We start from the raw sequence: 15,370 nt of genomic DNA, 5'->3' as shown, positions 1-15,370 counted from the left end.
ACACACACAATCACACAGAGTAAAGGGTTTTTAAATTAAGCAAGAAATACAGTTTACACAACAAGAAAGATCATTGTATGTCTGCATGAGGTCACTGAGGGTGGTAGCTGACGAGAGACCAGCTCATCTTCAATAAGGAAGTCAGAGAGCAGAAGTCCGCTGACAAAGCAGGGCAAGACTATACTTTGTTAGGAAGTGAGACATTGTTCAGACTTCCTTATGCTTTCTTATGAACAGGCTGTATTAGCCAACAATCCTGTCTGTACGTGAGTTGTGCCACCTTAGGTTGAGGGTTCTGGGCTGACACAGATCTTAGTTAAGCACTTCCTTGTCCTTTGATTCCTCAATGACCCAGAACAGGCAAACAATATGATACTTATGTTTGATGAATTAGATGACTGCATCTACAACTGGACTTGTGCACTGAGTTCTGGATGGTCTACTTAAGGAGAACACAGGGAGGCAGGCGATGCTTTAATAGGAGTGACTGTGAGGGTAAATCGGTGTCATACATGGAACTGTCGTGTGTACGGAGATACCCAGAACAATAAAGACCCAAGAAAAACAGATAGTCAAGAAATCATGAGTTTTACTTTATCAGGGAGTTTTGATCAGTCAGTCCAATGATGCCAATGATGAAAAGTCACCCTCAAACTGCCTGAGGGAATACTTTCAGGAAAAGCCCTGGTGATAAAGTTTAACAGCAAATACCTATGAATGAATGTATAAAGCTAGTAATGCCGTAGCACTGTTTTCAAAACATAGTCACCGGCTCACTCTACATTTGCGAGACCCCTACAGAAGTAAATGTAAGGTCAAGCGATTTTGAAAAAGAGGAGACCTGTTCCTTTCCTGCAGCTCTAACGTTCTCCGGAAGCCCTACCCATGAGGCTGTATGGATTGGTGCAGCCACAGGTGATGAGCCCAGAGCACAGAGGAAACTGGAAGATGGAGCAGCGTATTGTTTATAACAGCAACTTGGCATCTGATGGAGATAGCTCAGTGGTAACGTGGGGAGTCTGTCCATTTGGTGCTGGTGAGGAAACTGGGAGAGACAAAGGGGAAATGGAGGATTTAAACAAAATACAAAAAAAAAAAGGACGCAACAGTCAGCAATCTCTGTGAATAGCAAATTCTTCATGCATCCAAGACTTAAGCCCAGCATCTTTCAGGCAGGCAAACAATCTACCCCTGAATGGCATTTTTCTTCTTTTCTTTTTACCTTTGGGGCAGGTTCTGTGTTGACCTTTGAACTAACCCTATAACTCCAGCAGGTGTTGAACCTATAATCCCCCTGCCTCATCCTCTCAAATAGCTGGAATTTGTGGGCCAGCACCAAGAGGCCCAAAGAAAGATAAAGTTTAAATTAAATAGAAGAAAATGTAGAGGTATTGCCAGGTGGTGGTATCACGCGCCTTTAATCCCAGCACTCAGGAGGCAGTGACAGATTGATATCTGTGAGTTCAAGGTTAGCCTGGTCTACAGGGCTATTCCTAGGGTAGCCAGAGCCACACAAAGAAAACATGTCTCCAAAAAGCAAACAAAAATGTAGATGTGCACATTTGTGATCTGGGAGCAGGTAAAACTTAAATTCCTAGCTAGCTTCAAATATATAGGAAAATTCTATCTTACATAAATCAATTTTAAAAAAATCTATAACCGTATATCAGAAAAACAATAGTAAGATGAAAAATATATTTGGAAAGGAGGCATCAAAATGGTCCTGAGGGACTTTGGCTTCTTGATTTATTCATTCAATAAGTGCAATATATTTATTCAATCAATAAGTCAATGTTTATTTTGTATTGAACTATTCTATGTACTGATGGTAGAGGGAACAGAATCTCTGTCTTGAGGTATTAAAATTCTGGGTGCTTTTTGTCCTCACAAGGTTAAAGAAATTTACTTCTGACATGTGGGTTTTCTTTTTAAAATTATAATCATGTAACTTTGTAACTGGGAGAATACTTGGTTGTGTTTCTTCTAAATTAATACTTTTAAAAATATTTCTTTAGTGTTGGGGGTGGCTTACACAGACCACATCACCCACGTGGAGGTCAGAGATCAACTTGGAGGAGTTGACGCTTTCCTTGCACCAAATGGGTTCTGCGGGTCAAACTCGGGTCATCGGGCTTGGCTGGCCTCTCTCATCTGCCCTAGATCTCAGGGGGCCCTGCTGACACTCTGCTGGTGTGTAGATTAGGATCGCGGCAGCTTGGTGGGTGCAGAATGCCCATTGCTCCGTTTCGATTCTTCTGCAACCTGTATGTGACTAGCAACCTCACCAAGCTGCAGTCTCTTCCCCAGCAAAACAGCATAAGAATGATGCTCAGTGTGAAGTTAGCTTACAGAGGAAACAGGAAACGAAAGAACATTAACTAGAACAGCACTTGGCACACGACAAAGAAAACTCATATTAGCTAGTTTGCTTTCCCTATCTTGGTATATCATGATTCCAAAAATGAGATTTTCCTGGAGACTGTATTTCAAAAATAGAACTGCTTTGGGTTGTCAGGGAAATAAACGATGCCTTCCTGTAAATAATAATAATAATAATAATAAACAAGAACAATATAAAACAAAAACCAGCCCCATGCTTTCCTAGACAGTGTAACCTGGTGACACATGAAATGTGTCTCACTTTCCCCAGAACTTGAAGCCTTGAGTCAGGATGCTCAACAGAAAGGAAGTAAGAGACACCACCCCCGCCCCCGCCCCCCCTAAACCCCCGCCCCCCCCCTCCCCACCCCCCCAGCCTCCCCCTTGCTGTTTTAGCCTCACCTTGCAAATCCCCAGTGGACTTAAATCCTGGAAAAGGTGAGCACCCTGCCCTGAGGTGCCCGGGCTGGAAGCCTAGCACTTCACATGAGGTTATGAAATCACACATAATTGTCAATTGTCTGAGGAGAGATTAATGTCATCCAGCTGGCTTTTTCAAAAGGGTGTGAACTGGACGGATGAATAATGCTCAGAGGGAAGAACGGTGGTTCCTCTGATGGGGAGGTTCTGTTGACTCTGTCATTCTTCCATTCGGTGGGCGGAGCCAGTTGTTGGACAAACAGATCCAACCTGATTTAAAGGGGGGAAAAAAGATGTGCCCTCTGTCTTTTAGGGTTACGGCGGTGGAGAGCAGCTGGACAGCCTGTGCACATGCAACAGCAGCAGTCGCTGGATCCCAGAGAGAGCATGAGCTCCAAGCCAAAGTCCTTAGAGATTATCGGAGCGCCTTTCTCAAAAGGACAGGTGAGTCTGGCTTTGAATGACTGGTATTTATTGGGAAATGTTACATTTTAACACTTGCCAGGCATCGTGGTCTAGCTGCAAGCTGGAAATGTTACATTCTAACACTTAACAGGCGTTGCCTTGGGGCTACAAGCTTCCCAGCACCATCTGGGCTCCAGGTGCTAGTGCTCAAGTCTCCTCACCACTGTGTGGCATAGTATGCTTGCCGACTTAAACCCACTTCCTCTTTTGGATCCTGCCAAAGTCCATTTCAAGACGAAGAGTCACTACAAAGTTTGAGAAAAATGATCTGGATGCAGATCACCTGTATCTGGGCTGCAGTTTCTCTCCTAGTTACGGTGGCTCTTGGTGCTTTTGATGTTTTCTGAGTATGGAGTGAGAGATTGTAAGAAAACACATTAATCTGGTTACGTAATTCATGCTTAGAAAAATGTAATGGGTGGTGGTAGTCTTTAGACTTGTTTTAATTTGGATAACTTAAATAATAGAGCTTTTGCAAGTTTGCTAAGAATTCATGGTATTTTGAGCTTGATGATTTTATGAGTATTAGTTGGGGGTGGGTGGGATGGGGGGGGGCTACATCTCTCTTTAAGGAGAACAAATAAAACAATACATCAAGTCTGCACCCTGTCAGGACTAATGGGTCCATAAATCTCTGCCTAGTCCACCTAAGTGACTCACACATGTCAGCACTGCCTAAATGTGCTCCTCCATTCCCCCTCTGCTTGGATACACTCAGGCTGCTAATTAGAATGAGATAACAGAATGCCTTAGGCTCCAAATATCTGTGTTTAAAAAGGAAGGGGGGAAATCCAAGCCAAGCAAGGTGGTTATGTAACTCCTGGGTCCTTTTGTTTTATGTGGGGTCTTTCTCTTGGCTTTTAGACTCAGGCAGCCTTTAGCCTTTTAAACTGTGAAACCTAAAGGTATACTCTGGGTTTTCCTCTCCCCCACCCCCACCCCCATACACACCCTCTTCTCTATACAAATTGTGGAAGGTTGGAGACCCAGACTGTATTTGGTATCAGTAAACAGCATTTCACCTTCTATGGAAAACCTCCACAGAGCTCTCCCAGAACACTAGAATATGGGGGTATTTTGTTGATTCATGATGCCTTTAAAACCACGATATGGGTCTGGGTAAGTGGCTCAGTGGTTAAGAGCACTTGCTCCTCTTTGGGAAGACAAGGGTTCCGTTCCCATCCCCCACATCAGACGGCTCACAGTTGCCCATAGCTCAAGCTCCAGAGAATTCAGCATCATCTTCTGCCTCCATGAGCCTCCCCCACATGCACACACACATAATGAAGCAAATATTTAAAAAAAAAATCCATAATATGCTCACCTGTTCTTTTGTTTTTAAATTTTTTACTTTTCTTCTTAAGTGTGTGTGTGTGTGTGTGTGTGTGTGTGTGTGTGTGTGTTTATCGCTGCAAGTTTCATATACATTCAGGCACTGGGCCATCTCACCAGCCCTGCATTTATCCTTGGAATGGTTTATAAAACAGACTTGAAAATGAGGACAACAACAGCAACAATTAAAAAAAAAAAAAAAAAAAAGGGAGGGAACCCAGGAGGAAGGCAGGAAGGAAACAGACTTTGGCCTCTGGGCATCAGCAGAGGCCACCATCATGGTCAAAGCCCTTCTAGGGGACTCTGTCTTCAAATGCCATCTACTGCCCTCTCCCAGTCTCAGTTACGCTCCTCTGACAGAGATTCCCCTTAGCTGTGGGCAGGAGCCTGGAGATCATTGTGTCAAGCCTGTAAGAACAGAGGTATATTTTCCTGTAGGAAGCCATTTGGCAGAGGGTGAAACTGTCAACACATATACATAGTTGGCCTACCCAGGCCTACCTAAGTGTGGTAGAAGTTTGACACTAGGGAAAAAGGAAGAGTAGAGGGAAGACAAAAGTTTGAGTCTGAGAACAACCCCATTCTCTGCCTCACCTCATTTCGGGGCACCAACTACAAAGTGAGAGGCACTGTTTTCATCTTGTGGTTGACTTAGCCAAGGCTTAGAGAACTCTGCCCATTTACTCAGTCATGGACTCTTCACTGTGTGCTTGCTTCCAGGCAGGATTGTCTTATTCCAAAGCTTGTGCTCAGCTCTATAGGAAATCTTTACCTGTGGCCAGTAAGGGGCTGGGCATGACACTTTAGTCAGGGATGCTAAAAAAAGAAATTTACAAAGTGGGCAAAGAAACCAAGCAATGAGCATAGAGCAATCATAAGACATAGGTTTAATGAAAGAAATAAAGTGGGATGCCAGAAATGTCATCGTGAAGGGCTAGGCTGTGGTTGGTAGAGGTGATCCTCGGGTATGTGGTGAGTCTGAGGCTGGGTATGTACTAATAAAACAAAATAAAACAAACCCTACATATTCCACTGATAAACGTACCAACAGTCACAGCAAACACAGTGCCAACTAAGGTCTATAGGATTCCTTCTGCTGCCTGAGAAGGAGGAGAAAGACCAGTGAGTCTTTTTAAATTTTAACTTGGGTTATCCCCTATATGTCAGTCCTCCACTGCACCATGCAGAACTCCACAGGTAAAACATTTAGGTTGAAACCTGACAAAAGTACAACCACTTTAAGCTTACCCCCGGCCAGCTTACAAATAAATGAAACTCAGGCTTTGACAACCACTGGGGGTCACCCTTAATCTCCTCATTTAACTGCTGGCCTGGCTTCCTCCCCAGTGGTGTGCCCAGATACTCGCTGTTTCTCCTGGCCATGTGCTCATGGTCCATCTCCCCTCAGGGTGGCTTCTGCTGTCCTTCTTCTTCCTTCTGTCCCTAGTCTCTTCTCCTCTGACCAGGTCACTCTGCTGACCAGTACACACACACACACACACACAGAGAGAGAGAGACAGAGACAGAGAGAGAGAGAGAGAGAGAGAGAGAGAGAGAGAGAGAGAGAGAGAGAAACTTAAGCACTGTTCAGCCCCAAAACAGAAAAGAGTTTAAATATCCTTATTACAGAGAAATGAGAAACGTTTAAGGTGATGGCTATGTTAAACTAAGTTTACTTTACCAGTGTCTCCAGGGATGCAGACATTATGCTAAACATCATGACTATATGTACATGATATAAAGCAATTGAAAAAATGAGATTGAAAACGATCTATGAGCTGCAAAGAGAAGAACTTGTCAGGCAGAATATTCAGGGTACCTGGTGACCGGTAGAAGAAATCTGACACCATAGATTTGTCTAGACGCTAGGGAAGATCATCTGTCATTTAACCTGAGAGGAAGTATTTGCTTAGTTTAGGGTGACAGTCCCAATCCTCAGGGTACGCACACATGACTTTTGTCACCAATCTCCTGGCCAAGATCCCTTTCTGTGTCTCTTATTTGGGAGGGGAACATTTTAAAGTGTTAGAAATCAAGATCAGAGAGAGAGAGAGAGAGAGAGAGAGAGAGAGAGAGAGAGAGAGAGAGAGAGAGAGAGAGAGAGAGAGAGGAGTTATTTCTTTAGACTTCTATTGGCCAAGGGGGGCTGGGGAAGAATTTTTCTGAATAGGAAGGTGGACTCAGCAAGATGCATTTCTCAGGTCAGGTTTAAATGGGTGGGAATCTGAAATACTATGCTGTCCACAAAGGTTTCAGGTGACAATTTTCCTGGTTATCTGGTTTCTCCCCAAGAGCCCTAACTGCCTGCCGTGAGGACCTGCAGGTGGGTTTCTTCAGGTCACCGTCTTCCCCTGCAGAACCCTTTGCCCTAGATTTCCCCCCAGGTTGCAAAGTTTCTTCACCAGCTTGTCACCTTTCCTGACCATCTACCAGTGTTGCAAGACCCAGCCCAAAGATCCTCTGTTGTCGCCAGCCTTCATGGCACTCCCTGTTCTGGATCCAATTAGAAGCATCCTGTTTTTGTATCAGCGTTGAAACAACCACCCGTGTACATAGGCTGCGACTTGCTGTCCATGCTTAATGGGCTTGCATGGAATAAGTGTTTATTCTGAGGACAGCAGAGTGTGCTGGAAGAGGCAAGCATGGCCTGGTATTCCAAGACCAAGTGACAGAGCTCCTTCTGCTACTTGGTCTGCTATTTGCCAGGATGAAAACGACTTTGTGAATCTTCTCTCTTCCTGGCATAGGTACAATTCACTCCACCTTACTGCAAAGATTAGAAGGGAAAATATATAAGGGTGTTGGACCCACCAAAGCTTAAACACTGAATGTTAACAGTTCAATTGATTGAGGAGTAAGTTTTCTTGTGGGCATTGGCTAGTCACAATCATGACTGAATACTGTGTTTTTTTCTGTTCTTCAGCCTCGAGGAGGGGTAGAGAAAGGCCCTGCAGCACTGAGGAAAGCTGGCCTGCTGGAAAAACTTAAAGAAACAGGTAATTTTAAAACTGAAAGGTGATCAGATAATGTCCCTCTCACTCTGAAGGAAGGACGGGCTTCTGAGGGATTTGCTAAACCAACAGATCCACATCCTGCTGAAGAAACAGGGTCTGGGAAGGATGCCCAAGAGACACTACAGATGGAATAGCCTCACTTCCTTACTTGGCTGTTTGGCCTTTCTGGACAAACGACTGTACAAAAGGATGTATGATATAAGAAAGAGGGTTGGGTGGCTGGTAGGGGAGTTGGGGAAATGAGAAATGAAATACAATAGCTGCAAGAAATACACCTTACTATTGCAAGAAGATCCCTGGATTGTGAGAATAAAGGAGAACAGCAATGCTAACTGTAATAGGAGCAGCATCTAGTTTGCACACATGTGGACATGCATGCAGTGAAGTGCCGCTAAGGTACCACAGCTAGAATGCATACATTTTCCAGTGAGATCAAAATGGACAGCCAATTTAGAAAGCAGGGTCACAGTTTCATCAACATACAAGACCTGTACATGAGTAACAGCAATATTTATAAAAATAAAGAAATGAAATAATAAAGTACCCAACTGGTTCATGGGTAAAGAGTGGTAGACCCAGGAAATGATGTAGTATTCAGCAATGGAAAGGCTCAGACTCAGCTCAGACAAGGCCACTGATAGGTCTCAGCAACAGCATGCTAAGTGGGAGGCTTGGCACAAATGAGCAACTACAGTTGATGTCAGGTTCTAGGAAGACAGAAACACAGCTAAAAAAAAGCAATAAATAGTTGTTGGGAGTTGAGGCAGGCAACTGCTGATGGAGGAACAGAAGTGTTTGTATGATGGGGGTTACAAGATCATAGGTGCTTCCCACATTTCCTGGCCTACACATTTCAAATGATTGAGTTTTAATGGATAAGCGTCACTTCATAAAGCGAGAAAGGAAAGAGGATAGGGGTGGCGCTAGGGCAGGAGGGAGTGTGAAAGGAGGAAGGGAGAAAGAAGGAAAGAGAAAGGAGAGGAAGGCAGGAGGGAGGAAGGCCACTCATTGGAGAACAGAAAACCTGAGTGAGTGGCCTTATCCTGGGTTAAATAGAATAAACTTGTTACATATCAGATGAAAGTTCTTTAATCTGTGGTTAAGTTTCAAGTGCACAGGGATAGAATAAATACTTCAACAATGGCTAATTTGAAGCCCTGAACAGATCCTATATCCAAGTGCTACAGGACAGTCTCCGGTCTAGACAGTCATGTCAGAGCTTGTGACAAAATGCACAGTCAGGTTCCTAGGAACTTTGGATTCTTTGCCATTTTGTTTGTTTGTTTCTTTTATTTTGTTTTGTTTTAAATGTGAAGAAGTGTGCATTTCCTACACTCTCTGCATTGGGAGGTTTAGGGCTAAACACAGACATTTTCAGCACACAATGTGGGTGAGTCAAGGAGACACTGAAGGCTTCAGCAGGTGACAGCATGGGTAATGAAGACCAGTATCAGAAGACTTACAAAATGCTATAGCACTTTACTACTGCATGTTAGCTGCTTCTGATGTATTTCTGGGGGGGATATATGAAATATTAATTTTTAAACCAAACATGCTTATGACAGAAATATAAAAAGCACTTAACACTTGGGTGCACACAAACACACCTATATACATCTATACACACCTATACACACTTACTTGTTCACTACTGGATCAAGATCACAGTTATCATTAGCATCCTTCAGCATCCTTGTCCATGGATTGACTCAGGAAACATGGAGGGCCTGTTATGTGGCACGCACGCAGCAGCTAGAGTGCTGGCTTGTAACCTGTTTCTATCTAGTAACGTTAAAACTTTTAATGGCAGAGTATGACGTGAGAGACCACGGGGACCTGGCCTTTGTTGATGTCCCTAATGACAGCTCCTTTCAAATTGTGAAGAACCCACGGTCTGTGGGGAAAGCCAATGAAGAGCTGGCTGGTGTGGTGGCAGAGGTCCAGAAGAATGGAAGAGTCAGTGTGGTGCTGGGTGGAGACCACAGGTGTGTGGACTGCTACATCCCTGGGGGTCGGCACAAAGGGCATGAGGAGACCAAGAGAGGGTTTGCTACCTCTCCCTCTATCTCTCCATAGATTTGTATATTTATAAAATCAATCTATCTAATCTCACATTCCAGCTCCTCAGGCCTCCCCAGGACATGATGCCAGAGCAAAATCATAAACTGGTTCTAGACACAACTCTGATATAGAAAACCAGGATCACTGAGGCAGGGTCAGAAAACTTAGAAAATGCTACAGTAGTTAACTACTTATATGCATTTGGGACATATGAAATATTTATTTTAAAACATATATATATATATATATGTGTATGTACATATATATATGTCTGTCTGTATACACACACACACATATATATATGTATATATATATATATATATATATATATATATATATATTCTTTAGAGACATTGTATGGGTTAATTTACTATGGAAACATAGATCAAGCTCTATTTGAAGTCTTAAAATATCTTTATCCAAAAAAAAAAAAAAGCCGGGCGTGGTGGCACACATCTTTAATCCCAGCACTCGGGAGGCAGTGGCAGGCAGATTTCTGAGTTCGAGGCCAGCATGGTCTACAAAGTGAGTTCCAGGACAGCCAGGGCTATACAGAGAAACTCTGTCTTGAAAAAACCAAAAAAACAAAAAAATATCTTTATCCATATAACAAAAAATAAGTTGTGGATTTTGGCATAATCTTACATTTTAGAGATTAGCTTCTGGGGAAAGTTAGTTTACTAAACTTGATTACTGATTATGTACACAATTCATTTAGGTGAACAATTTTAAAATATGTGCTTTTCATTACAAAAGCACTATAAAACTTTTCAAAGAACTCACATGCACACATGATCAGTTTTACAACTGCTTTTGTGTTATATCTCATGTTTTGTTCCAGATCAACAGCCTAGAGTTCATTGTTGCTACTTATTATGCACAAAAGGATTATCCATATTGCCAGATAATCAGGAATGATTCCATGTGTATGCATATATCTGTGTGTATATACACATATCCATATTGCCATATAATCAGGAATGCTTCCATGTGTATGCATATATATGTGTGTATATACACATATCCATATTACCATATAATCAGGAATGCTTCCATGTGTATGCATATATCTGTGTGTATATACACATATCCATATTGCCATATAATCAGGAATGCTTCCATGTGTATGCATATATCTATGTATATATACATATCCATATTGCCAGATAACGAGCTTTACATTTTCACCAAAACAAACACCAGTGTCGTGCCTAGAGCGGTTCACTGTTTTGGATATGGGACCCTGTCCTGGGAGGCCCAAGGAGCTGAAAAGTGAGAACTTTCCTGCTGCTCTTGAAGCAGAAGCTGCTTCCTGCCTGGCACTGTGAGCAGGCCTTCCACTGGGAAGCTGAGGGGAGCCTGGAGCTCCCTTTCTTTTCTCTGTGGGGACATTTGGAAGTGACAGTTAAGATAGCCTGAAGGTGAGACAGTCACAGCAGACATCAAGCCAAATGAATAAACAACCCTAGGTAGGCATGAACTGTTCGAGATACGGATGCTCAGACCTCTGGGTGGCATCTGCTATGTCTCCAGGGGGCGACGACACTGGCATCCTATGTCTGACCTGCCGTGTTAGCTTCTGCCTGAGCAAGGTACCGTTCAGTTCTCCTCCCACTCTCGTCTCATGTTTGGAGTCAGGAGTATTTGGATGGCTTGGATGACGAGAGTGGATCCTTGTATGGAGAGCAGGTAGGGAGTTAAGGGAGCTGAGCGCTGACTTGGCAGGGAGACCCCGGCCACAGGGGATGAGGGAACTTCTAGGGGTTCTTCCCAACTCAAAAAGGGCTGCATTCTGAAAAGCAAACAAGCACACCAACCAACTTGAAAGGCTCTGCCATGATTGAACACCGAGAATCAAGTACTTATCAAGGGAGAGGAGAGTTCAACCCCAAGAACTAAAGAGTATCCAGGGCTAAGGAATTTGTGTAGCTGGTGCTTGTTTGGATACGCTATAATTTGTAATTTTTATTATGAGTTGATTTGTTAAAAGGTAAAACCACCCACATCTTTCTTACTGACATTATTAAGGGCAGTGACTGGCGAGAACCATCCCTTCTCTACTGTTAAATTAGTTTAACCAGTACCTCTAAGGTCTATGGAGGAGCTCACTGGGCATAAAGGATAATCACACAGGCACAGTACATGAGGTAGCAATCTGAAGTATGTGATGATGTTGCAAACTTGATGTTCACACGCCTTCTTTTCCTCCCAAGTCTGGCAGTTGGAAGCATCTCTGGCCACGCTAGGGTCCACCCTGACCTATGTGTCATTTGGGTGGATGCTCACACTGACATCAACACTCCCCTGACAACCAGCTCTGGGAATCTGCATGGGCAACCTGTGTCCTTTCTCCTGAAGGAACTGAAAGGAAAGGTAAAAGACTCCTCCGCACACTCACACAAGAGGGAACTCTCCGCAGTGGTTCTGGAGGGAGAAGGCAAACAGGGGGAGCCTTCTTGCACTTTATTCTTGGGATGACTGAAGCTATCTTCTCTGTAGTAAATAAGGAAAAGACAAGTTGATAAAGATGGCGGGGTTCTTCCCGGACAGCTTGCATCCATCTGCACTTGTCTCTGTATCCACGAGGTTCCATCATCTCAGATACTAAAACTGGATGCTCAAGTCTCTCAAATAATATGGCACAGTATTTGTATGTAACCTGTGTGTATCCGCCCCCATCCTTTAGATCAGCTCTAGATCACTTATAATACCTAATACAATCAAATGCTATGAAAATAGTTACAATTGTACTGTCAGGTGAATAGTGTGTATATGTTCAATGCAGACCAAGGCACTACAGGCTTACTAAGTACATTCTTAACCTATGCCTGGTGGAAACATGGATGCAGAGGGTTGTTTTCTTTTTGGATTCTTAAACGGCGCTTTGTAGTGGATGGGGCAGACTGACCCTTTCTAAGCAGGTCTGCAGAGATTCAAAGGAAACCAACTTGCCCAGAATCATGCCAACAATGTCACAAGGCATGGGCAAGTGGGGCTCCTGGTTCCTGCCTCTTCTAAGGACACACCACAGGCTTTTCCTTTCTCACCAAGAGATCCCCTCTACCTCTGAGCCTATCAAAATGGCAGCTTTGCCATGCAGATTACACTGTGTGTGTGTGTGTGTGTGTGTGTTTTGTGATAGGTTCTTGCTAGGTGGTCCAGGCTGGCCTTGAACTTTCTGCCTGCTTTCTGAGTGCTGAGATAGGAGTGTGTGGCCATGTGTGGCTTTCAGTGTCTTAAGATCTGGGAAGCACTTATCGGAACCACAGGAGAAAGCGCTCCTCCCTGTTCCTTAGAAACTTCTCTCAAAATTCTGGCTTGCGAAACAGAGGTACAGATGTTAAGAAATGTTAAGATGTATGTAATTGTCTGTGCTCAACATTAAATCCAGTACTGTCGAAGAGAAACATATTTATCTAAATGGAAACACCATTGTTTCTAGTTCCCAGATGTACCAGGATTCTCCTGGGTGACTCCCTGCATATCTGCCAAAGACATCGTGTACATTGGCTTGCGAGACGTAGACCCTGGGGAACAGTAAGTTTATTCCATGTTCTTTTATATGCTAGGAATGCTTTACTGGTCAAATCTGTTAAGAGTTTTGAGGTTTTTTGTCACTATGTATATATGTATATATGCATGTATTTACATAAGCATACGTGTTTATATTCACTTATAGACCATAGTATTATTTGGACAATTTATAACAGTTTATTCTTAAAATACAACTAGGTGCATATATACACAGTTCACAGGACTTATAGTAATCTTTCCACCCAAAGGAAATGTAAGAAAAGTCAGCCTTACTAACTGCAATGAACTGCAATCTGTTCTTTTACAGCTATATAATAAAAACTCTGGGGATTAAGTATTTCTCCATGACTGAAGTAGACAAGCAGGGGATTGGCAAGGTGATGGAAGAGACCTTCAGCTACCTGCTGGGAAGGTACGATGCTTTGTGTGCGTGTGTTCATGACTAAGGTTTCCTCCTGACATTCCTGTCCGCACAGGCTGTTAATAAAATTTAGGTAAAACCGTGGATTTCCATGTGATGCTTTTATAATGCAGGGTCAGGCCTGCATTTGATTACTGACTCCTAAACCACTTTACACTGAAAGCCTCTCCTATTTCCTGACAGGAAGAAAAGGCCGATTCACCTGAGCTTTGATGTCGATGGGCTGGACCCGGCCTTCACCCCGGCTACCGGCACACCAGTTCTGGGAGGCCTATCTTACAGAGAAGGTCTCTACATCACAGAAGAAATTTACAAGACAGGTAGGAGAGTCTGAGGCACTGAAGCAGCAGCTGTGCACTTGGCCAGTGTGGATGTAGGCCCTCCTGACCTGGAGAGCAAGCACGCTGTTTCTTCTAGATTACCCGTCACATGATGTGACACACAACCTGTTTACTGTCAGTCACCAGCTCTTCTCCACAGATACATTTGGGAGTCGGGGGGTCACAGACTTTGATCAACGATATCACTATGCCTTTTTTTTGTTGTAGGGCTGCTTTCGGGACTGGATATCATGGAAGTGAACCCCACTCTTGGGAAGACACCAGAGGAGGTGAACAGTACTGTGAACACGGCAGTAGCTTTAACCCTGGCTTGTTTCGGAACTAAACGGGAGGGGAATCATAAGCCAGGGACTGACTACCTTAAACTGCCTAAGTGACTGTGAATGCACCACATGAAAACCATCTGGGGCATCACAGCAAGCCAAACAGAGCTAAGCAAACGCCTTCTCCTCCCAAGGGCTTGTTCTTTTAGAAAAGAAAAAAAAAAAATTTTTTTTTTTCCCAGTAAGTATGTATTCCAGCAGTTCCTTTCTGGTATGAAATTCAGGATGTGGAAATCAAAACAGCTATAAAACTAGGAAACATGTATTCTCCATTTTAGCATAAGTTATCCTTAAGAAGTAGTATCAATTAATGTCCAATTAAAAAATGCACCAGCATTTAAAATACACAGTGATGTTAAGTGTCAATTTACAGTTGGAAGCAAAGATATCCAGAGAGGTAGCCTATATCCACGCTGTTCAAAAGATGTATAATAAACTCTTTATAATAAAATTCTGTTGTCTGCATCTTTCCAATCACATGTAACATACTTACCCATGTACATACCATACCACTATATATGAATACATATAGATTTTCCTATAGGGCATACAAATAATTGTCCCTAAAACAATGGAAGACATTGATCATTAAGAGTTGGTTCCTACTACCGGAGGATCCAGTAATACCTCTCCTGGGCATATATCCAGAAGATGTCCCAACCGGTAAGAAGGACACATGCTCCACTATGTTCATAGCAGCCTTATTTATAATAGCCAGAAGCTGGAAAGAACCCAGATGCCCCTCAACAGAGGAATGGATACAGAAATTATGGTACATTTACACAATGGAGTACTACTCAGCTATTAAAAAGAATGAATTTATGAAATTCCTAGACAAATGGATGGACCTGGAGGGCATCATCCTGAGTGAGGTAACACAATCACAAAGGAACTCACACAATATGTACTCACTGATAAGTGGATATTAGCCCAAAACTTAGGATACCCAAGATATAAGATACAATTTGCTAAACACATGAAACTCAAGAAGAATGAAGACTGAAGTGTGGACACTATGCCCCTCCTTAGAATTGGGAACAAAACACCCATGGAAGGAGTTACAAAGTTTGGAGCTGTGAT

General features: G+C 43.1%; 1 protein-coding gene across 1 annotated transcript; it reads left to right on the top strand.

Annotated features, from left to right (window-relative positions):
• Window positions 1-3,081: 3,081 nt before the first annotated feature.
• Arg1 (arginase 1) lies at window positions 3,082-14,741 on the top strand. The gene is made up of 8 exons (XM_021173919.2): window positions 3,082-3,243; window positions 7,520-7,592; window positions 9,421-9,595; window positions 11,885-12,044; window positions 13,114-13,208; window positions 13,513-13,617; window positions 13,810-13,946; window positions 14,175-14,741. The coding sequence occupies exons 1-8, from the start codon at window positions 3,151-3,153 to the stop codon at window positions 14,342-14,344; spliced, it is 1,008 nt and encodes a 335-aa protein (XP_021029578.1). The 5' UTR covers window positions 3,082-3,150; the 3' UTR covers window positions 14,345-14,741.
• The last annotated feature ends 629 nt before the right edge of the window (window positions 14,742-15,370 follow it).

Source organism: Mus caroli, unplaced genomic scaffold, assembly GCF_978045245.1.
Source record: "Mus caroli unplaced genomic scaffold, Mus_caroli_1 scaffold_9, whole genome shotgun sequence".
Classification (NCBI taxonomy): domain Eukaryota; kingdom Metazoa; phylum Chordata; class Mammalia; order Rodentia; family Muridae; genus Mus; species Mus caroli.
This window is presented reverse-complemented; position numbering and strand designations above follow the sequence as displayed.